The sequence below is a fragment of the Zophobas morio genome, unplaced genomic scaffold, assembly GCF_036711695.1.
Source record: "Zophobas morio isolate AGI-343-1 ecotype UQ-CSIRO unplaced genomic scaffold, CSIRO_AGI_Zmor_V1 ptg000021l, whole genome shotgun sequence".
NCBI classification, from domain to species: domain Eukaryota; kingdom Metazoa; phylum Arthropoda; class Insecta; order Coleoptera; family Tenebrionidae; genus Zophobas; species Zophobas morio.
This window is the reverse complement of record NW_026972126.1, coordinates 5,624,553-5,646,635: the sequence shown is the minus strand read 5'-3', so window position 1 is coordinate 5,646,635 and position 22,083 is coordinate 5,624,553. Positions and strand designations below refer to the sequence as shown.

At 33.1% G+C, this 22,083-nt stretch overlaps 4 protein-coding genes across 5 annotated transcripts in view; 3 read left to right on the top strand and 1 right to left on the bottom strand.

Moving 5' to 3' along the window:
• The window catches only part of LOC135133055 (adenylosuccinate lyase), a 41,355-nt gene that overhangs the window by 14,556 nt on the left and 4,716 nt on the right, over positions 1–22,083 (bottom strand). The window lies entirely within an intron of this gene.
• LOC135133069 (uncharacterized) lies at positions 6,730–7,868 on the top strand. The gene is made up of 5 exons (XM_064061321.1): positions 6,730–6,822; positions 6,869–7,177; positions 7,240–7,355; positions 7,540–7,646; positions 7,697–7,868. Exons 1-4 carry the CDS (start codon positions 6,763–6,765, stop codon positions 7,601–7,603), a joined length of 549 nt encoding a protein of 182 aa, XP_063917391.1. The 5' UTR covers positions 6,730–6,762; the 3' UTR covers positions 7,604–7,646; positions 7,697–7,868.
• On the top strand, positions 12,349–15,887 carry LOC135132119 (uncharacterized). 2 transcript variants are annotated; one of them, XM_064060078.1, is made up of 3 exons: positions 12,349–12,650; positions 14,897–15,304; positions 15,359–15,887. In XM_064060078.1, the coding sequence occupies exons 1-2, from the start codon at positions 12,540–12,542 to the stop codon at positions 15,281–15,283; spliced, it is 498 nt and encodes a 165-aa protein (XP_063916148.1). In that variant the 5' UTR covers positions 12,349–12,539; the 3' UTR covers positions 15,284–15,304; positions 15,359–15,887. The 2 variants fall into 2 exon arrangements, with proteins under 2 accessions (XP_063916148.1, XP_063916149.1); XM_064060079.1 differs by lacking the exon at positions 14,897–15,304 and having other exon boundaries at positions 12,360–12,650.
• On the top strand, positions 18,627–21,367 carry LOC135132324 (uncharacterized). The gene is made up of 5 exons (XM_064060384.1): positions 18,627–19,113; positions 19,173–19,495; positions 19,550–20,644; positions 20,696–21,047; positions 21,098–21,367. The coding sequence occupies exons 1-5, from the start codon at positions 19,033–19,035 to the stop codon at positions 21,269–21,271; spliced, it is 2,025 nt and encodes a 674-aa protein (XP_063916454.1). The 5' UTR covers positions 18,627–19,032; the 3' UTR covers positions 21,272–21,367.

Genomic DNA, 22,083 nt, shown 5'->3' with positions numbered 1-22,083 from the left:
ATAATCAATACACAAAAGAAGTTACTCATTTTAAATCCTTTTAATATTTGATTTAAGTAATAATGAATCCGACGTCATCTACATACATAATGTCACTATATTTTTCCAAGAAACACTGTTTTTTGGTTACTTTTCAAAAATCGACTTACGCGAAATTTGTAATAAAAGTCTATTGATAACCAGCACACTAAAAAATGTCGTCAAGGATTTAAAATAAAATATTTTGTGTTCAAATCCTTAGACGTTGATGGCGCTTCAAACTAAAAATTTTAGTAAAGTATTTTTCTAAACATATTTGGAAACCAAGTTAATCACTTTATGAGTGTCACTAGTCCTTGGTCAACTTTGAATTGTCTGCTATTGAGTTTAATCTGTTAACTACCCGAGTAACCTGCCGTTTCGAGGTTGGTTTCCAGAGCCGTATTTACGTATTTCGTTACAAAGATTAAGTACTTACTGCTAAACGTTTAAGGAGCATTCCACTGTCACGTTCGGAACATTTGTAACAATAATTTTGTGTAAAACTTAGTCATATTAGTTTTCAAAAGCGGAAATGACCACAATGGCCACTATTTTAGGAAATTTAGAGTTTTTTTAACAATCATGGTTAAATTGCTTTTAGGTTTGTGTTTTGCATATTACAACGAATTCAATACGAAAGTATGTCACGTATGGCATATCAAAAATTCTTAATTCTAAATGTAGAGAAGAAATTTTGCTGTATCTGTCCCGTTTTAATTATCCAACGAAGGTGAATTTTTTATATTAATAATAGAAGTACAACCTTTAATTTGGGTATTATTTTGAATTATTGCCCTTGACGGTTTTTTCATCAGAAATATTTTTAAACTGTCACGTCTGGGACAGTGTTGTCACGTATGAGATATGTGTGAGTAGTATTGTCTTTGCCATTTCTATTGAAACACCACCTGTTGATTTTGCTTAAAATTTAGCAATTGGTGACAGCTTTCGGTTGATTGATAACGGTTTTTAGTTAGAAAATTGTCTGAATATGAACGTTGCCAAATTTACGATTAACAAGTGGTGTTTCAATAGAAATGGCAAAGACAATAAATTAATAAAAAATTCTAATTCACAATTTTAATAATTAGTAAACACAGAACGCACCATATAACAAAACTTAATATAAACAATAAGAAACAGCTTCGTATGCAGTGATATGATGCAATTCCTGGCAAACATTTTGACATAAGTCAACTTATTGCTTCATATAGCGCAAAGGTAGCATTCATTTTTTGAGGCTAATTTCAATTAATTTAATATTTTTACTACGATATTATATGCTTTTAGAAAAGGAACGCTTGCGTTTACTATTGTGTCAAGAGAGATGGAAACTATTGTACAATTGTACATAACCTCAAATTTTCACATTGTCGATATGTTTGATGTGACGGGCTCGGGAGATTTTTAAACTTAGCTTTTGTTAATTTATTAGATACGAAATTCTTGTCGTGGTCTTTGTGCCTGACATAGTATAGTAAAAATATTATTTATTTGCTCGTAGGTTGGTTCGTGATGATGGTAACATTAAAAAAAATTAAACATTTTTTGAAATCATGCACATTTTTTGAGATATCAGCACTGGCCCTTTATGTTAGTGTGGTCAGGGGGGTCTGGCCTTTAATGGATCTTTTGGTCTTTTATAAATGAAGACCCCTCCAAAGGAGTTGTTTTTGTAAAGTTGTATATTAGTTACCAGTCTATTTGGGGTATCGTAAAAGTATTTGTATTTGCACCAAATTGGGCTTAATTAACTTTAATATGACGATTTTTAGTGCTTTTTGCTGATATTAACAAATTTAAACCATGAAACTATAAAACTGTACAAAAACATCATTGTTCTGACTCATATATACCTTTATTGTAATTCCTCTAGGATAAATAATCACAGATTTTCTATTTCTTCCCTTTTATTTAGAAACGGAATATAAAACTAATGAAACTGACAAATAATTTGCATACAGTGACACATATGACCATACGTTGCACAAGGGAAACTATAAAGAACTTCACTTTTATGCAACGGATCTATAAGGGTCCTTTACGTTTTAGAGAATAGGAATATCTTTATGTAAAGGACAATCCTTTAACCAAAGTGCCTTTATACTTTACAGAATTCGGCCCTAAATATTCCCAATTTTTGACCCCCGTTTTAGTGAAAAATTAGTCGTATTAAATGAACTTTATTTTCTTTTCGATTTTTTGGTTTCTTTTCGATTTTTAGGCGCCAGCCGATATAGGGCGGTTAGAGAGTCGCATTTTACCCATCACATTTTAGCGGGCGGCTGCTACAAGCTGCACGGAATGTCTTTCTGCATCCCTGGGTGTCGTATCACCCAAACCTCTTTCTCTACACTTTTATCTTTCCTCTCGCCTTCTCTCTTCTATTTACCAGTTACCGTTGAATTGTATTGGGGATGATCTTCCTTTCCTTTCTACTCTTTGTCGACACCCCAAACAGTGCAACTCTTCTTCTAGCTTTCCATTCTTACTTTACTATCGCTTTCTCTTCACGCTTCTTCTCTCCACTTTACTTCTTTTGCGAATCAAACAAATAACATCTCACCAAGTACGATATCAGTAAGTCTACACGAAGCTAAAATATCAGTACGACTTCCGAATGTAAACAATTCGCCATCTTAATGTTAATCAGACACGCGCGTACGGCCCAATTAAAAGTCAACCTTAAATACAGATTTATTAAGATCCTTCTAGACCGGGTCAAAAGTTTCCTTAAGAGGGGAAGGATTAGTGAAGTCCTCCATTTCGAAGGGATTCGTTCGAGGTGATCCCGAGGATCAAGTCGTGTGGTAAGAATCAGGAGGTGTCCTGAAAATATAGTTCCGAATACCGCTTTCGTTCTACCGTTTTTTCGTATCGCTTAGGGTTGCATTACTGAACCAACTATCGTTATTACACCCGCTAACTCCGAGGGAGAGTCTTTAATTGTTAAAAATCGAATGTCTTACTTCTTTCAATTTAAATATCTTAATTTAATTGTCCTAATCTATTCTACAATTTTTATACAAACTTATAGCCGTGGAACTTATTGCTAATTTTGTTGTTTGAAATTTTTCTAAATTTAGAAATTCTGTTGATTGTTAATTTACACATTTTGACACTTCATTAAATTTAATTAACTAACGTTAACCTGATTTAATTTGACCTATCCTAGTGTAACAGAGTGATAAAAAAAAACAAAGAACATTCTGAAAGAGTGTGAGAGACTTTCAGTAAGTAAGGTACAATTTACTTGGCGCCCAAATCCTCATTTTTTTTATATTTTTCTACCCATCACCCTGATCACCGACAATTGTCTGAGCTTCCAGTGTTACAACAGGGTATAGTGAGCTGAGAAAATATTATCCAGAAAAAAGTTGAATGATGGAAAATTTTTGAATCAAACTTTTATTATGATTTTAAACGTATTACAACAACGTGTCTATAATATTTATTTAAGCCGTTATTTGCCACAAAACGACGTAGTGTGAAGTTTAAAAATCCAATTCTGTAACAGTTGCTTCCTGCCGAAGGGACCTCGAGTAAAATCTTTCCATTTATATAGTTACGTGTACTGTAAACTATATGTGATGTTTGCGGCAGAGTATACTGCTTTTAGAATCTACAACCCACAATTCGACTAAAATTAAGAAGCTAATATTTATACCTGTAATCCCGACTCATAACCGACAGAAATGTTTTCGCTAAATTTAATTTTATAGATTTTGGAAGTGTTAATGAGAAAAATGAGGTAGAGTCTTTGATTGGTCTGGTTCCAGTTATACCACTCGACTTCAGTTACTGTATCAGAGAGTTCCAGCCACTGCAAATTTGACTCAACTGGATTAAAATGGGTCTATACCTTTGACACATGGGATTTTCAATACATTTTCAAAATGTAATATCTCCGTTATTAACACATTTATTGTTATGAGATTTTGTTTAACTTGCCCATAAAACTCTCTGTATAACGGGAGAGCGGTTTTTTCATTTTAATTAGGCTGTTAAGATTTTCTTTTTGATATTTGTGTAAAGTTTTTCATCACATATCTTTGAAAATAAATGTCTCATTGTTTCTGGAAATTTCGAAATGCGGTTTACACCACTGTTTTCAGCTTACAAAACTTTATAAGTTATCTGGAAAATATTGTCCATTTATTTTTCCGGGGTTATTTATAAAGTTTTATAAACTGAAAATGGTGAAAACCACGTTCCGAAATTTCTATAAATAATTATAATTAAGATATTGATTTGTTATTTGTTAAATATGTACATAATGAAAGATTTCACTCAAATGTTAAGGATGATAAACTAAGTAAAGAAAAACTGCTTCTGCATTATATCGAGAAAGTTGTGGACAGATTATATTTAAAATTTCGTAACAATAATAAGTGTTTTAATAAGGGAGATATTACATTTTGAAAATATATTGAAAATACCATGCGCCAAACGTAGAGACTCGCTTTAAGCAACTTGCTATATGTAGCTTACCATATCCTCGATTTCTTGACCAATGATCACAAATCCGAGCACTATGGTACAGGATAAAGCTACGAAAGTCGCAATTCGAAAATACTGACCAGCTAAGGAACCTTCAAACTATAATCTGTATTAGAAACTTTAACCTGTGTACAGATAGTACCGCAAAAGAAAAGACGAAAATACTGGCCGTTACAATAGTACCGAGGACTTGGTATGGTAAGACGTATGCGTCTGCAATTTGTATAAATCTTGCTACAGACCTAGAACATTTTTTGTTTTCACAGTTAAACTTTACTAGCACCTTACTTGCAGAAGCGAATATGGCGTTTCACGCAGAACAAGAGTCTTTGATTGATGACTCGTTGGTACGTGACGCTACTAAATCTTACATTGTCAACTTGATCATAATTCGTGTTAATATTTTGCACACAATGTTTTAACATAAGCTTTTGTAAAGTAATGTACCCGTAAAAATAAAAACTTGCGAATCCTGGAATACTTACGCCCGTGTACGCTAGTACAAACAACGCCGATTTGATAGTAAACGTATAAAAAGGTTTCCATTGTGGAAAATATAGTTCCGCAATTTCGAAAAAGAAGAAAAATTCTTTCGGGGTTTGTATCACGCAAGCAAGGCAAGTTACTAAAGCCAGAGCTACAGACACGACGATGTACAGTGTGATGAAAAACCAAATTCGCTTTACGGTTTTTTTTATATCTTCAGTTGCTTCATCAATTTGCCAAAGTAGAATCGGATGAAGATTACTTGCAATCATACTGGTCGTATATGATTGGCACCAGGTACAGACTAATTGCTAGAAAAACAGTGTCAGTATGTTACAGTTTTAAAATTTGTATTTTACATATAACATGAAGAAGAAGATCGGTGCGTACCGGATAAAATAGTTTAACTCAAATTTTTGTATAAACAAGTAACTCTGAAACAGAATCAGAGGCAGAACACCTATTTTTGTAAACCAAATACAAAATCTGACCATTTTTATTTCGAAAATGTCTACAGTGAAAAAACGACATACACTTATGTAGTGTTGGGCTAAAAATATTGTGAACGAAGTGGAAAAGTGAGACAAAATGAAAACGTTACCTTCCATTACGAGCAGGTGATAATATACGACTGTTAGGAACTTCGTTCGGTCGATTTTGACGACGATGCGTACACAAAAATATCAATGTTAACTATGTTGACATTAGCCACTTATAATCAATAATCAATACATAAAAGAAGTTAATCATTTTAAATCATTTTAATATTTGATGTACGTGATAATGAATCCGACATCATCTACATCCATAATGTCACTATATTTTTCCAAGAAACACTATGTTTTTTTTTCAGTACTTTTTTCAGACCGAAAAAGTTATTTCTGTTACCTGTTTTGTCAGTTTTCAAAAACCGCTTACGCAAAATTCGTAATAAAGCCTATTGATAACTAGGACACTAAAAAATATTGTCAAGGATTTAATAAATTTTATTTTGTGTCCAAAAAAAGTACTTCCAAAGATATTTGGAAATAGAATTAATCACTTTATGAGTGTCATTAGTGCCTGGTAAACCTTGAACTGCCCGTTATTGAGCTTAATCGCCATAAAAGTACCCGAGTCACCTGCTTTTTCGGGATTGGTTCCCAGAACCGTATTTATATATTTCTTTAGAAAGATTAAGTATTTATTGCTAAACGTTTTTTAAATAATAATTTATCTTTGTTTGCTGTTCTGAAAATTATTTAAATAACCCTTACTAATCACCTATGTTTAAATAAAAGAATCACCAAACCTGATAACAGTTTGGTTCGAACGTTGGTTAAACGTTGAGCCCAAAAACTCAATTACACGGTTCCAATCCGGAAAACGATCATGTACTGATAACAGTTTACCACAGATGATAAGGTCCTGTTTAATTGGGCTACAATTTACCGTAACGATAATTCCTCTTCCCGAAGACACACTGGTCGACTTCTCTCAGAATCGCAGAGTTGACTAAAATTTAGACGAGGACTCACATCCCATGATAAGTTTTTATTCACCGTAAAATAAAATTCAAATGCTGATCAGTTTTGATCCTAACAACCCTTAGCCCATATATAAAATTTTATTACAAAATTATCATTCCTTCATGGTGTTCTTTTACTTTTGTCACTCAGTATATAAAAAAATAAAATAGATCAAGCCAACAGCTGCTCTGTACTGTCATATTTTTGAAAACAACTATTCACTGTCTAGTGGGGAAAAGAACTGAAAATGGGAGACCTGAAAGGATTAATAACAAATCTCAACTTTATCCTAAAAATAATTGAATTTGTAAGTTTCTTTAAGTGTTAATATTTATTTAAGATTTCTGCTGCAGATTCTTCTTTTGATCGCTGTAATTATTTGGGCTACAGAGCAAATGACGTATGGCTCACTGAAAGTGTACACTGTATTTAACAGCTACCCACTAGTAGTTACCGCTTCAGCAACTTGGCTTATGATCACCCTGATTTTTATCATTGTTTATATAGCGGGTGATACAAAACCCATCTTCGAAATGCTATTTATTGGATGCGGTTTCTTGATGAACATTATAGGAGGCTTTGTGGATATCATATTTGGCATTAAAGAGGAAGGCAATTTTGCTGCGTTCTTGGTTCCCATCATGCTGCTTTTGGCTGGAGCTGTAATGATCCTAGACATGATACTTTTTATTAGACAATAAATACCGCCACCTTCACATTTTAGCTGTATTCATCAAAATTCGTGTTGCGCATTTCTAAAGATGGAAGATTATACGATTTTTCAATTTTTTTACTTATATCAGTCATATTAAGAACGAGTCACCCCACTTTCTCGAAAATGTAAGAATACGCACGTCTATATAATGATAAAATAAGAATTATAATATTCAGAATATTTTGTTCGATTGTGGTTTAATTAATAATTTTAGTCCTCTGTTTTGAAAATACAAACTCATTCAAATCAAACTAATTTCTACGTGATATTCTTTCAACGTATAAACATAAATAAACACTTGAGCTTCAGATTGCCATTACCTAGTGCTGAAGGACATTATATCCCATTTTGCATTGTCCGTACGGCGCCGTGACTGCGAGAGTGTTGTTTATACCGCTGGTTTTTACTTTACAGAGGTATGTCAAAACGAAAATGGTAAAATGAAATTTTATAATTTTTTTTAAAGAGTTTGTCGGATTATACTTCAAGAACGGGGGAAGTTCTGTCGAAATAGCCTTGGACCAATTTTTTAATTAAAGACGATAATCTTTGTGTTAACTAAGAAAAAAGCTGTACAATGATACCTGGTTTTTCAGTTCATACCTGCATAGAGTTACGCCGGTAAAATTTAAAAGAACAAATTTTCACGAAGTAAAATGATAATTTAACCAAACGCGAAGGACAACGAAGAGTTTTAGTTCGGAAATTTCACTAGAACGACATTGAAAAAAATTAGAAATGCAAAGAAGATTCATGATACACCATGTGTAATCGAAATAGAAAATTGGGAAAAAAAGACCAGAATATTAAGGGCAAAAAGCAGCTGAAGACAAGGGACTAAAGCGAAAATATATACAGGATGTTTCTTTTATTTGATACAACCCCTGTAACTTTTCTATTCTTAAAAAAACACTGTAGTTCTTTGAGCAAATTTGTATTATTTTAAAAGTTCTATGTGATGGTAACCTCACATTTTTATTATCACTTCCGGTAGAACCGCAAATGACGTCAAGTTTTTTTTTAAAGAACACTAGGTATATTTCCTCATAAGTGGAAAGATTGATTTTTTCTAAACAATTAAAAGCAACCAATAATCTAAAATCAATACTTAAAAAGTTATTCAATGAAATAGATATTTATCCATGATAAACTAGCTTGAAAAATTGACGCTTATGTCATTTATTCAGATAAGTGATCTTTTAAAATTATACAAAGTTGCTCAAAGAACTGTGTTAATTTTTAAAAATAAAAAATTTACAGGAGTTGTATCAAATAAAGGAAACACGTGGTGTAATATATGACTTCACAGAAAAAAAGAAAAAGATTCAAAAACACATAAGGGAACGCGAAAAGGAAGAAAAAAAGAGTAGGTCTATGGACCAAATGGAGGACAGACAAAGAAAGAGGTAGACGAATTTTGGAATTGAGTACAAGAACCGAAAACAAAGGTTTTTTAATGCCAATAGGAGATTGGGACGGCAGAATTGGAAAAAACCCCGAGAAATCAGAAAATTCGAGGAAGAAACTAAAATAAGGGATGTCCGGTTAATAGACGTACAAATTTAATATTCATTTTTAATTAATGTATTACAACGGATTCATCAACAAAATTTTATTATAGTAAAGCATTCACAATAAAATAATTATGATAGACTTCCAGTACCGTCAATATCATGGTAACCGATTTCTCGAAGTCTCTTCCATGCACTGTCCATAACAACTTTTCCTGACTTCTCTGTCACTTTTTGCGCAATTATTTTGAAGACTCTCTTAAAACCATTCAAATTTTTTGGTGGGGCTTTTCTTTTGGAATATTCCTCTTTACATAAAGCCCAAAAACGTTTGATTCCTCGAGTTTGAGGAACGTTAGGGGCATTTTCATTTTTTTGTACAAAACTTACATTTTCGTTATTCAGGAACGATGTAACAATTTTGCCGTAATTTACTGTTGCCAAGTCGGGTCAAAACAATACATCATTTTTGTCAATGCTTTGGATAAAGGGAATTAACCTACGTTTAATGCACTCAGTCAAATACACTTGAGAAGTTATATTTTGGTCTGTCATAAAGGGGTCCGAAATTTGTCCATTTTCACTGATCGCCAACAAAACTAAATATTTCTTCGGAAATTTTGCACGCTGTTTAACTTTATCATTACAACTCACTTTACTTGGGTCAGAACAGTGGAAAAATTCTTGTTTCGGGATATCTGCTGGATCTATAGGAACGTAAGTCTCGGCATCAAGAACAAGAATTTTACGAAGTCCACATTTATAAATTTTTCGGTAGACAGTTTTTGCACGTTTTTTTTTTGGTGTTTTATATATTTAGGGGCCTTTTGTTTGACCCATGCTTTGATGCCTAACTTTTTAATTTTAATGTCGCTAAGAATTGACTTCGCAATATTTAATCGTCTTGCAGCAGCTCGGACGGAAAGTGAAGGATTTTTTTCAAACATCTTGGAAATGGCATTTAATACTTTTGGGATGGCTTGTGTAGCTGGCTTATCAGGAATTTTCTTGTATGCAAGTGATTTGGTAACTTCAAACCGCTGCAAAATTGTGCATATAGTCGATCGAGCTATTCCTTCCTGTTGGAAGTGTTGCACAGTAAGATTTTTTTGTCGATCAGCTTGGTTTAAACAATAATGCACAACTCTTTTGGCAAACTGTTCATTTTCGGTTCTCGCCATTTTGCACAGAGTTATTAAAATTCTAATTCGAACCAACCTTTAAGCAATATATGACCAGATTTACAAAAATTTGACAGAACACTAATTTTTTCGTACGTCAAAAAGTACAGACGAACTAATTATTTTTGTACGTCTATTAACCGGACAACCCTTAACACAAAAAATGATAAAATATTGTACGCTAAATAATATGAAAGCAGGTAATATATTCTTTCAACATAAAGATATACATGCATAAGTATACAAGAGTAAATATAAGTAGGAGAGAAAAGTCAATGTAATAGATCTAGTATTATTAGAAGAAAAGATTTGAAAAGAATAAAATATATAAGAGTAAGAAGAGGGTTAGAAAATGAGAGTAACTACAACCTAGTGATAACATCGATCAAAACTAAACAAATGGTAACAATAAAACACAGAAAAGGAGCAACGATAGTAGAATATGAAAATATAAGAGCGGATAGGTTGAAGTACCAAAAAGAAAAGTCAGAATACCAGAGGAAATATAGAAAAAAAAAAAAACAAAAGAATTGTACAATTTATAAATATAGGTTACTTTGTGTTTTTGTAGTTGTTCTTTATGTATCGAACTTGGCAAAAAAAATCCAACTTGTATTGCCACCTTTTCTACGATTATACTTATGCGGTCTTGGTACAATATTACAGTGGCCCAACGAGTATCGTGCTTGCTTTCATGCGTGTAATGCGAAAATGGCTTACTTTCGAATATTGCATAGGTTTTTTTGTTTCTAATACTGTTCCTGCTATTAACTACTCCTACATTTTTTGCAAAAAAAAAAAAATCGAGTGCGCTTAATGAATTAATCCTCTCCTTTGTGTTAAGGAGATAAAATCAATCAAATTTCCCTTTTTTTTAACACCAATGCATACTTTGATGACGACGCTGATGCGATGTGAACGTGGTAATGGTCGAATTTTTTCGAAGTATAAACATAAACAGTCAAAGTTCAACAAGTACTAGAAATTAAGAATAAAACAGGGTCTTAGTTGTCACACGCGATCAAAAACTGCTTTATTCAAAAGTCTTGAATAACGTCAAATTTTTTTGTTGATATTACAGTTTGCAGAATACGAAAATATGATGCCATATTACCTATAATATGTGGGGGTAATTTGGTTTAAATTAGAAAAACTAGTATGAGGTGCACATTGTCCTAATGATTTTATCAGGCTTTTAATCTCACGCTACACTTTACGCTATTAAAGAAGTCATTGCTTGAAACAATGGAGAAGGAGTGACACAATTTTACTGTCATTCTATGTTTATGACTTTTCTGATACTATTCCCGTTCATCAAATCTATGAACTAATATAGCCATAATGCAAGATTTGAAGTCAACATTTTCGAACAAAGCTGTGTATTTAAAATTGATTGTTTTGGTACGTAGATGGTACCAAATTTTGATTTTAATGCTTCTTACTTTTTTAGATTTTGAGTTTTAGTGCCCTTGCAATATGGACTTGTCACTCGGCCAAATGGAGTAGTTATAAGTTCAAGTTCCGATTTGGATTAGTTGGATTGGCAACTGCACCAACATTTACCTATGGAGCGCATTTTGAAATGATGATTACAGCCACTGCAGGTTACATGATCATAATGTTGTTGTTCGTAATAATTTACATAGCGGATGACAGCGATCGCCTTTTTGAGATACTTTTTCTCATCGGAGGAATTATAGTAAACCTAGGTGGTGGCGTCTGGCTCCTTATTGATGCAATAACATACGAAGGAAACTGGGTTCCATTGGTGCTTGGAGGTTTAATGATAGGTTCCGGAGTTGTGATGATTATAGACCTAATTAGAGCATTCAAATCTAATTAGCAACTTTACACATTGCGACTAATAAATTATTACTTGCGACATATTAATGTTCCCTAATTTGTGTTTTATTAATTTAAGTGTAGCACATTTAAAATTCCAGTATGTCATCAAGCACGTAAAACTGATATGTAACTGTAAAAAAAATATTGGCAAAAGCAGTGATGAACAAAAGAAACTACAAATGAAAAATAAATTCTTCGAAAAGCATAATGCTATGGATCTATCTTGATCAGTGTACCCTTTTTTTAGAATTACTTATACAGAATGTTTCAAGAAAATTAATATATGAAACAGCACATTTACCGATTAAATTAAAAACGACTTGTCCTAAAATTCTGGGAACGCAGGATCGTTTTATATTATTACACGGCACGCTCCAAATTATGTTATTAACAAAATCTCACTTGAATGGTTTATCTGTCCATGTTTTCGTAACCTACTCCTATTTTTATCTGAACTTAGATGGGGTCACATAAACAAATAAAATTTGCAGAATCAAATTTTATAGTTTATCACTTTTGTTATAAACGTTTTTAATTGGGATTCGTAAGTGTCACCATCAACATTAAACGTGGGTGTGCGGATCCAATTAGAAAAGTGCAGCAAGGGTTAATGTCAATTACGTGATTATTAAAGCTCTTGTCTTATTCATTCTCCTTAGTTGTCGTACAATAGTCGTGCATTACGCATCTAAGACTCGGGTATCTGTTGCATTATTAAAACAGCAAAGTGGATAACGGTGAGCTAAACTACGACGTACCAAAAAGAATTATCATGTCGGCGGAAGTGGAAAATAGTAAAGAAGAAGAGACAAAAGAACAACCGAAAAGTATTAGACATAAGCTTAAGTTACATTGGCAAGTTGGAATAAAACTGCTAGAGTTGGTATGTGTTTAACAATGTTTCATCTTAACCAGTATGTTCAAACGTCGACTTGTTTAATATGTATCTGACCTATATTTTAATAGAGTTTTAAAACATTAATAGACAAAATTAAGAGTAGATTAATTATTTTGTGATTGTTGAAGAACACGGATTTTCTTTTTTTAGCTAAGTATAATTAATTTATCCTGTAGCCAAAATATTGTTTTCCAAATTAAATGTGTACGTTTCAAAATTTTGTTAGTACCTACACAAAATTAGTATGCTGACAACACGTGCCAGTGAACCCGCCATGTCAAAGTTTCTTGGTCGAATTTTTTTAGATTAATAAGACCTCACTAAGTGCCTATTATTAAAAAAAAACAATATTTAGATAAGCTCATAGTGTCAATAATTTGCTATTCATTTATTTTAGCTAGAAAGAATTATTTTATACCTTTATTTATTCTATGATAAGTAAAAATATTTTTGAGATATTTTAAAATATTGCCATGTTTGTACACATTCATTTTTAGGCCTGTCAACACGACATAATTTATGAACATTAATAAATTCAAGGATTTGAAAATACACCAGGGTCGGCTATGGAAATTTTACAATTTTTTTAGTTTAAAAATAAGGTAAAATCATTCAATAATGTGACAAATGTAGAAACTGCGTTGCTTAAGTTAGATTTCCTTTATCGGTTGGTACGATAAATTTTTCTATTAATGAATTTTTATCCTTTGCTATTTATTTGATGTTTTATTACTCTGTTTAAGATCATAGAAGCAATTTATTGTTAATATAAGTATGTACAACACAACCAAAACCTGTCAGTATGAATAAACAAAACAAATAATTCGAATTTTTGGAGTTAGTGATCTGAAAACTTGCTTCTTTCAATCTTGCTTAATAATTGTATTATTAAATCTGCAGCCTTAAACACAGCCATTATGAATTTGATTGTGTGATGTATAACTTCCAATTGTGTTCTTTTTAGCATATTTTTTTAAACTTCATCTTTGTTGTAAGAATAATAAATAGGTTAAAATTTGAAAACAAAGGAGAGTAAACTTACTAGCTGAGCTTAATCTTTCAGTGCAATCACTTTGGAAATAATGACTATTAAATGTTAACATAATAGTAAGGAAGTATTTAACTTTAAACTTAACCTAACTTCAGTTCAGTTCACTATTTTCTATCCCCATTATTTCACTGGAAGAATCTAATTCATTGTCCGGGTCATCGCCATCATCTGACTCTGATTCAGATTTTCTTAATGAAACAATAAGAGGAGGAATATTTTCGAACGATAAATTTCCCACATATTTTTCCAGGCAGCCAAAACAACTTCAGTATGTCTACAAAAATTACCTGTCATTATTTTTTGAATTCAGTAAAAAAAATCACAATTTTGACTGAGTTCCTTTGCAAGTTGGTTTCGTGTACCCAACGACGAATGGAAGATCCATTCTGGTAAATCCACGTCTCGTCTAAACGATTTCATTTTCACCGGAATTTTGAAATTACAAAAATTTTCTTAAAAATTGTTTTTGGTGCAACGACGTTTCTTTGTGTATTCATTATTGTCGTTATATATCCGAATTAGTCGTTGCAGATCCTTTCTAAACATAAAATTTGCAAACAAGTTATTTTTTCGTGCGCTTGCCAGGGCATGTTGCTTTTAAATTTTGAATGTATTATCCTAACAGTTTTTCGATCGTTAATCTAAGGACTTACACAAATAATACATATTTCGTATGCAATGGGCTTACGTTAAACATTCTAACGAGCCTATAGACAATATCCTCCCTTGTAAACTTGACCTATTTTTTGGAATTACACAAAACATTTACAATTTACACTATCGTAAAAGGTGTAAATATATCCCTTCTTTTAAATAAGTCAACAAAAAGAAATAAAATGTCACAAGATCCGAAGATTTTGAAGGACATCGAATACAAATCAAATTGTAGGTTTACACTGTCCAAACTAAAATAATTCCATTCGAAAAAGAAAATTCATTGACATTCTTTATTGATAGAAATTAATTGTGTGCAGCAGTGTTAAGTCGTTCGCCTTTTTACAGTTGTTAAAATCGCAACAGTAAGAAAATCACGACTCGGTAGATCACGACTATAAAATGGTGACAAGCTGGTCTGCCTTAAAAAACCTAGAAGTACCAACAATTGATTATTATTTAAACGCGTTAAAAAACATTGCTAAAATTAATGAAAGTTGTATCTTCATATCTTCTCTTCTTCCAGCTCCTCTGTATACTCTGCATCGGCACAGGTTTTGATGCCATTGACACCATGGGCATTGGTAATAGTGATCTTCATCACGTAGGTGTCTTGTACACAGCATACACCGGTTACATTCTCATCACTGTAGTATTCCTTTTGAACTACTGCTTAGAAGTGACAATCCCATACAGGACGTCCTCTTTATTCTCAATTTGTGGCGCCGGATTGTTTTTAACTACTGGAGTTTTGTTATTAGTAGATAAATCAGATTACATAAGACATTACGTGAGTCCTGCCACCACACTCCAACAGTACATGATACTGGTGTCGGTGATTATTTCTTTTGCCACTAGCGCCGTTTTTACAATCGATTCTGTTCTAACATTTAGAAGACAAGAGGATTTCTAATTTTTGATACTTTACTAACAGGTAAAATTCGAAAACTCAATTCAAAAACAATATAAGAATTCTTTTTCTTTACAGTTGATCTGTGGAGCGTGCATGGGTTTCATCTATGAGCCAGTAAATGGTATCCACCTGGCCCACACAAATCTGCACCACATCGGGATAATGTACACAGCCTACACTGGATTCATGCTGATCAATATCATTCTGCTGATTTCTCGAGTTATCAAGGATAGAATTTATTTTCCAACAATAGTACTATTTGCAATAAGCGGAGCTGCGTTATTTTTAATAACAGGAATTTTGTTAACGGTTGACAGATTGAAATTCAGTGGGAAGATTTTTCACCCCAGACAATATCAATTGAGTATGATGACAATTTCGATTTGTTTGTCATTCGTGAATGCCACTGTTTTTACCATTGAAGCAGTGTTCACTTGTATGAGGCGGCAGGACTTATAAATTTATTTCATTTAACAAATAAAATTAAGAATAGTTTTTGTTTAAAGTAAGATTTGTATATTTTTCATAGATTATCGAAATCCGTCCATTTTTGTAAAATAAATGTAAAAATGTACATAACAATAAAGATTGCATTTATTCTGTTCACTCTACATAATTGTGCTATCACATTTAACAACTTTCAGGGTTTACTAAGCAAAAGTTTAATAAAATATTTTCATCATAAATTTGAGATGAAGAAAAATTAACTAACTTACAAAGGTAAGAGATTTTTTTTTATAAAACGCAAAAACTAATTTCCGACCTTTTGTCCGCTTGTCTATCTGGATTAATCACTGTATTATTTTAAATATTCTTTAACATTTTCGTATAGACGGTAAAGTACTAACCAAAATTTATCTATTTGATTCTGTTTCATATTATGACTTGCTGCTTTATTTGTGATTTAATGACCTCTCAATATTTTTAACCTGACGCATAAAGATATTTGTAAATTTGTCTAGACAATGCCAACGTGGTTGGCGAAACGCTTCGACAAATATTTGTTGTGATTTCGGTGTTGTGGAGATGAACGTAACCCTCTGCCTCAACATAAGTGTCCGATTTCTGTATTCTGTACTACTTTGATACCTGTAGTTCTCACTTGTCACATTAATGTCTACTGTCAGTTGTAACCTGTCATTTAACTCGTTGTTTTTATTGTCTTAATGTTTTTCAAGTGCGAATTACAGTAATTCTCGTTGATCCAAACTCAAAACAACAAAAAAGTAGAGATGTACCGACTACAGTCGGCCGACTAGTCGGCTTTGTCAAAACCGGTTAAAATTAGTTTAATCGACCGAAAATTGGTCTCAAAGTGTAGATAATCTTCCGCTAGTTACGATTCTGAAATCGCCGTCACGATATATGGTCCAATAAACACGCAAAGCGAATTCAAAATTTTCAAAAATTTTCCAAAAAAGTGGTTAAAATTGGTTAAGTATTGTATAAACTACCCTAAATTGTGTTATTCTTTATTTTTGTACCGAGTTACTACAAAAAATTAAATGTTAAAATTATCCAAAAAAATTTAACACATTTTTTGGAAAAAAAAGAAACTTCAGTTATTCCTTTTATTAAAATAAAACAAGTTTTTAAGGTAGTCAGAGAAATAGAAAAAAAAACCCACTGTCTGTTGCATTTATAAACAGTCGGCCGACTGCAGTCGGTACATCTCTACAAAAAAGTCATTTTCAGAACTCTTGGTGGTTGCTTGCGAAAAATTTGTTTTTGTGCTAGGAAGCGAAGACTGTGAAAATGGTTTATTCTGTTGAACAACACACTTCTTTCATCGTTATGTCTTGTTATCCCAATGGGATTTCGTAAACGAAGAATAGGTGTATTCTGTAATCGCTTGTTAGCAAGAATATCTGACCAAATACTGTGATTTAATAATTCAAGATACATCGTTAAAGGCCCACATTAGAGATGTAATCAGCAGATTTGTTCGAACTGGCAGTATCAACAAAGAGAAATCTCGTGGAAGACTTCATCTGTGGAAATTGTTGATGATTTGAGACGACTTGAGCAGAATTGAACAATTGAACAACGGGTCCAGAGTATTGATGAAAGGATGTTACAGAACATTTTTGAAATTAAAATGAGAATGAACATGTGCCTTGAACACAGTGATGAACATTTTCAATATTTACTGTGATGTTTAACCGCAATAAATTTGTTTCTTTTTATCGTAATGAATTAGTTTTATTTTTTAAAAACATATGAAGCGTTTAGGCAACCAGTTATACATATGTGTGATATTTGTCATGCGTCCTTGGGTACTTAGTACGGATCTCCGTACAGTTAAATCTGAGAGGCGGCACGTTTACATGACCTACTGCGACCCTATAATCATTTATAGAAACTCTATATTTAATACATACTCATAAGATCGTAATTTTTGTCTGGTATGTCACTTGATAAATTCATAAAAAGAATTTCTAGAATAATAAATAATTATCAATTATAATATAACAAGTGATATGATTATTATCGATAATATTTCGAGTGAAACCGAGCTGCAGATTTAACGAGTGCGAAGCTCGAGTTGAATGTGCTGCTTCGGTTTCACGAGCCATATCTTCGATTATTAATCATATCACGAGTTATATTCAACATGAGAATATAATAAATGAACACATTTTTTGATAACAAAATTGATTTCGTCGTTTTGAGCTTGCCTCCAACGTTGGCAAGCCATAAAAGACGAAAAAATTTATGAAATTCTAAAATTTGTCAACTTGACAGTTTTTAAATTTAGGTAGCAACAGACCACAATAAGGCAATAAAATTATTATCGCTGTGATAGACATGTAACTAAGGGCATGAACAAATCTTATTGGAAGAAATGGGGTCATGTGATACATGAATTATATTCTCAGACAGATATCTCAAATGTGGCAGATATTTTTCAACGTTCAGTCCTTTCCAAAATCATTATGATAATAATAGCAAGTCTATACCTCCAGTTATCTTTTAATATCTCCAGAAAAATTTGCGAATGCAAACTTTTCATTGTTGAACGATCGTTATTAACCTGCAAAATCTTGGATTGAAAAGAGTAGGTTGTAATTTTCATATTGTTTTTTCTTTGCAAGGTAAAACTAAATTTAGTGTCATTTAATAGTCAGGACTTCTGGTATTTCGGCCACATGTGGCCGATACGATGCAATTGTATCAATTTTCCAGTACTGGTAATTTTTTCTTCTGAAGTCCATACAAAACGACAGAAAGATAGAAAGCAACAGCTACTAAAAAAATATGGATATGTATTTATAAGAATTGTTGGTAAACCTAGTAGAGTGTCAAGAATACAGTTGACAGGATTTAATGTGGATATGATCATTCGACGTGACAGACAAATAATAATACTGTTAACCTCTATTATTACTTGTTACCCAAGTAGTTACCAAACTAAAATTGCAAATGTTGTTAAATATGAAAGTTTTGACACAAATGACCTATATTTGTCGCTAAGTATTATCCTACGTCCCTCAGCTATTGTTGAAAATCCATTTTGTCACTAAGTTTTCACTGCAACGTGCGTGTAGTATTTACTTTATAAAGAGGAGGTAGTTCCTTACACTAATTTTTTAACATGTGTATTTAATAAATCTTCTCTTTTTTTTTTTCACCCACACATACTTATGTAAAATTCAAAGATAAATCCTACCTATTATAACAATCACACACAACAAAATAGTAGTGTTACCTTGAAGCATTAACGTCAATGTCAGAAAATATTTTCAAAAATGTACAGATGTTTTAGAAATCGTTACGAAGTTTATGACCCAGTAAATTATGCTGGGAACCCTATCCGTGTAGTTGAGATGGTAACTCCTATACGCGTGTTAAAAAATTATTACGTGATTTTAAAATGAAATGATTTTAGGTATTATGTCTCATATGTTTGATACTAGCAGGTTTGCTCTACTCAACATTACATTTACCTATGGTTACAAAAGTTTTAATACTTGTGGTAGCATCAGCATTTGCATTTATTACTATAGTAGATGTAATTGCAAATTGTTACCGGAATCCAATGCACTGGAACAAATGGATTTTATTCGCCATGGCTGGGTCCTTAATGTTTTATTTAACTGTTGGAATGTTGATGGGAACGCTTGCTAAATTTGGGATATTACCAATTATCGCTATTGTACTATTTGCATTAACTGCCAATGTATTTTTATTTGAAGTTCTGTTCATTCTCTTGTGAGTATAGAAATGAAAGTGAATGTATTTTACAATACATCTCCTAAATTTCAGATTTCTAAAGAAAAGAGGGCAAGAAGTACGGCCGAAATATTCGTACCACGAGGTAAAGGCGAAAAGGTCTAAAACACCCCTATCAGAAACGACTGTTACGCACCACACCGCCGTACAACCATATCCATATACTACACAGCTATGTAGGAACAGAAGCTGCATTTCATACGGAGGCACATTCCCTGTGGCTAAAGATGAAACCCCCCTACCAAGTCCTGAAAAAACTTGTGATAATGCGCCTCTAGCCCGCTGTGAATCTCGGCGGAAAAATATTCGTCCAAGTGGATCGCAAACATTAACAACGACAACAAGTGGTCGGTTGCATAAAGGATCTGACGGCAGGATGTATTTGGCAGATGAGACACCCCTGAATGAGGTAATACAGCGCAACGGAGATGTCTACTACTTAGACCCGCATGGTGTAATGTACACAAGTGATGGAATACCGATAGCTCCTGACCCAATAACATATAAAGCTGGGGATGCACGACCTCGTGAATGTGGTCCTTGCTATTCACCAACAGACCCAGAACAAATGGATGAAACACCGATAGTTTCGGACTCAAGAATACATAGACCCCTGGATATTCAACCTCGTGAATGTACCGGTCCTTGTTATTTACCAACAGATCAACAACAAATGGATGAAACACGGATAGCTTCTGACCCAAGAATACATAGGGTCGAGGACGTACGATCTTGTATGAATCCTTGCTCCCAACCAACAAACCCGCAAGCAACGTACCTGGCAGATGGTACGCCCGTCACAGAAATAGTAACTCCTAACGGTGTCCGAATGTATCAAGGGCCCCGTGGGGAACTGTACAACCTCGATGGAACTCCGGTGCATCGATATCCAGAGAAGCGAAAAGCTAAGTGTTGCGGAGGTAAAAAACAAAATGTACACGAAAAATCGCGTTCTTTGAGCCCGGTGCCACAAAGAAGTCCAAGCGTCAGCCCAGTGTGTTCTAGAACAGTAGCCGTATCTACAAGGATGGTTCCAAAACCGAGACAGCAAAAACCCGGAAGTGCGCCCACATCTTCCGACGCAAAAATCTCTACACAAAGACCTTGTAAAAGTGCCGAATCTGCTACGTGAGTAATATATTGAAGGCCACTTTAATTTACCTAATAACTTATTTTCAGATGTGCTATAAAATATCAACAACAACCACAGGCGATGTACCATCAGGTAATGCAAAGGCAATGTACATGTGGAAAAATGCATTATCAAACGGTTTCAACGACGGAAGGACTTATTTCTTCTGTGGCTCTTGCAGAACTTCCTCCTTGTACTTGTCATAGCCCAAGATCAGCTAATCTTGTGAGTCAAACAAGCATAGGTGCACCGCCGCAACCAAAAACACCGCCACCCGTCAGGGACACTCCTGGACTGCAAACTATCTCAGAATGTGAATGTGAATCGGAAATGCACTCAACCTGGGACGATCGTACAACACCAACTGAATTTCCTATTTCGCAGGAAACCTCCACTGAAGTATTGTCAACGCTGTACTTAGTATTATTTAATACAAGTTGTTTTTGCAGTACACTGCAATGGGCGAGCAAGCTTGCATTTGTAGAGACGATTACCAAGGTCAAGCTTCTCAAATATCCATGGGTAACGACTCGGTACAAACGAGTGAAACACGAATGGTTAAAGCATCCGATGTCCAAAAAATGAATGTACAATTACAAGGACCAAATCGTAATAATAGGTAGATGTTTTGTTATTTTAAGCAGTAAGGTTGATGAATTCGCTTACTTTTTTAGTTTATTTATTTTAGAAAATTTATATAACTTTTTAATATCTTATATTTTGACCAATTATATTATAACTAAGCAAATCTGTCCGTTTGTGAAATTTTTTTGACCCTTACGCACATGAAGATTTTATGTTAAATTTAAAACTTTCCTTTAAAACACAATACGAAACGACAAATAAAAAAACAAATTAATTTTTAAGATAAATCTATAACGCATTTTGAAGTAAAATATAGGATATATTACCTACACAGAAGTTATTTTTATTTTTGTGATAAATTATCCAATATAAGCAACACATTTTTGTAAATGTAGGCAACCAACACTCTTTTGCTTCTGATTTATAGGGAGGTGATTCAGTATTGGGTGATGTAGTTCATTTCAAAGCCTCTGTACATTAGGTTGCCGTTGTTATCGTCACAAAATGCCTCTCTGAAGAATGGAATAAAAATATTAATTAATAAAAAACATTAAAGTGCTTGTTAGCGAAAATCTGTGAAACCAATTTCAGAATAATAAGTAAATAACAGAGCTTATATTTTTCACAAAGTTGCTTCATTTACTTCAACACCTAGGCTTTAGTACTGCTGAATCCAGAAACAATAAAAGTTAAGACAATTTCAAAAATCATCACCATCATTCAAAAAGAAGAAAATAAACTTATCGAAAGTACATTATGAAGATTAGATTATATATATTTGATACTATTACTGGTAGATTATAACATCCCCGCACGTAAATTATAAAAAGTATAGAATTTTTAGCCAGAA

Bases quoted from the DNA above. Each gene is read 5' to 3' on its own strand.
- LOC135133069 (XM_064061321.1), top strand. From the start codon at position 6,763: ATGGGAGACCTGAAAGGATTAATAACAAATCTCAACTTTATCCTAAAA. The intron at 6,823-6,868 runs GTAAGTTTCTTT...TTTCTGCTGCAG, and splicing joins TCCTAAAAATAATTGAATTT to ATTCTTCTTTTGATCGCTGT. The intron at 7,178-7,239 runs GTAATGATCCTA...TTCACATTTTAG, and splicing joins TGCTGCTTTTGGCTGGAGCT to CTGTATTCATCAAAATTCGT.
- LOC135132119 (XM_064060078.1), top strand. From the start codon at position 12,540: ATGTCGGCGGAAGTGGAAAATAGTAAAGAAGAAGAGACAAAAGAACAA. The intron at 12,651-14,896 runs GTATGTGTTTAA...CTCTTCTTCCAG, and splicing joins GAATAAAACTGCTAGAGTTG to CTCCTCTGTATACTCTGCAT.
- LOC135132324 (XM_064060384.1), top strand. From the start codon at position 19,033: ATGTACAGATGTTTTAGAAATCGTTACGAAGTTTATGACCCAGTAAAT. The intron at 20,645-20,695 runs GTGAGTAATATA...ACTTATTTTCAG, and splicing joins AAAAGTGCCGAATCTGCTAC to ATGTGCTATAAAATATCAAC. The intron at 21,048-21,097 runs GTATTGTCAACG...TTGTTTTTGCAG, and splicing joins CGCAGGAAACCTCCACTGAA to TACACTGCAATGGGCGAGCA.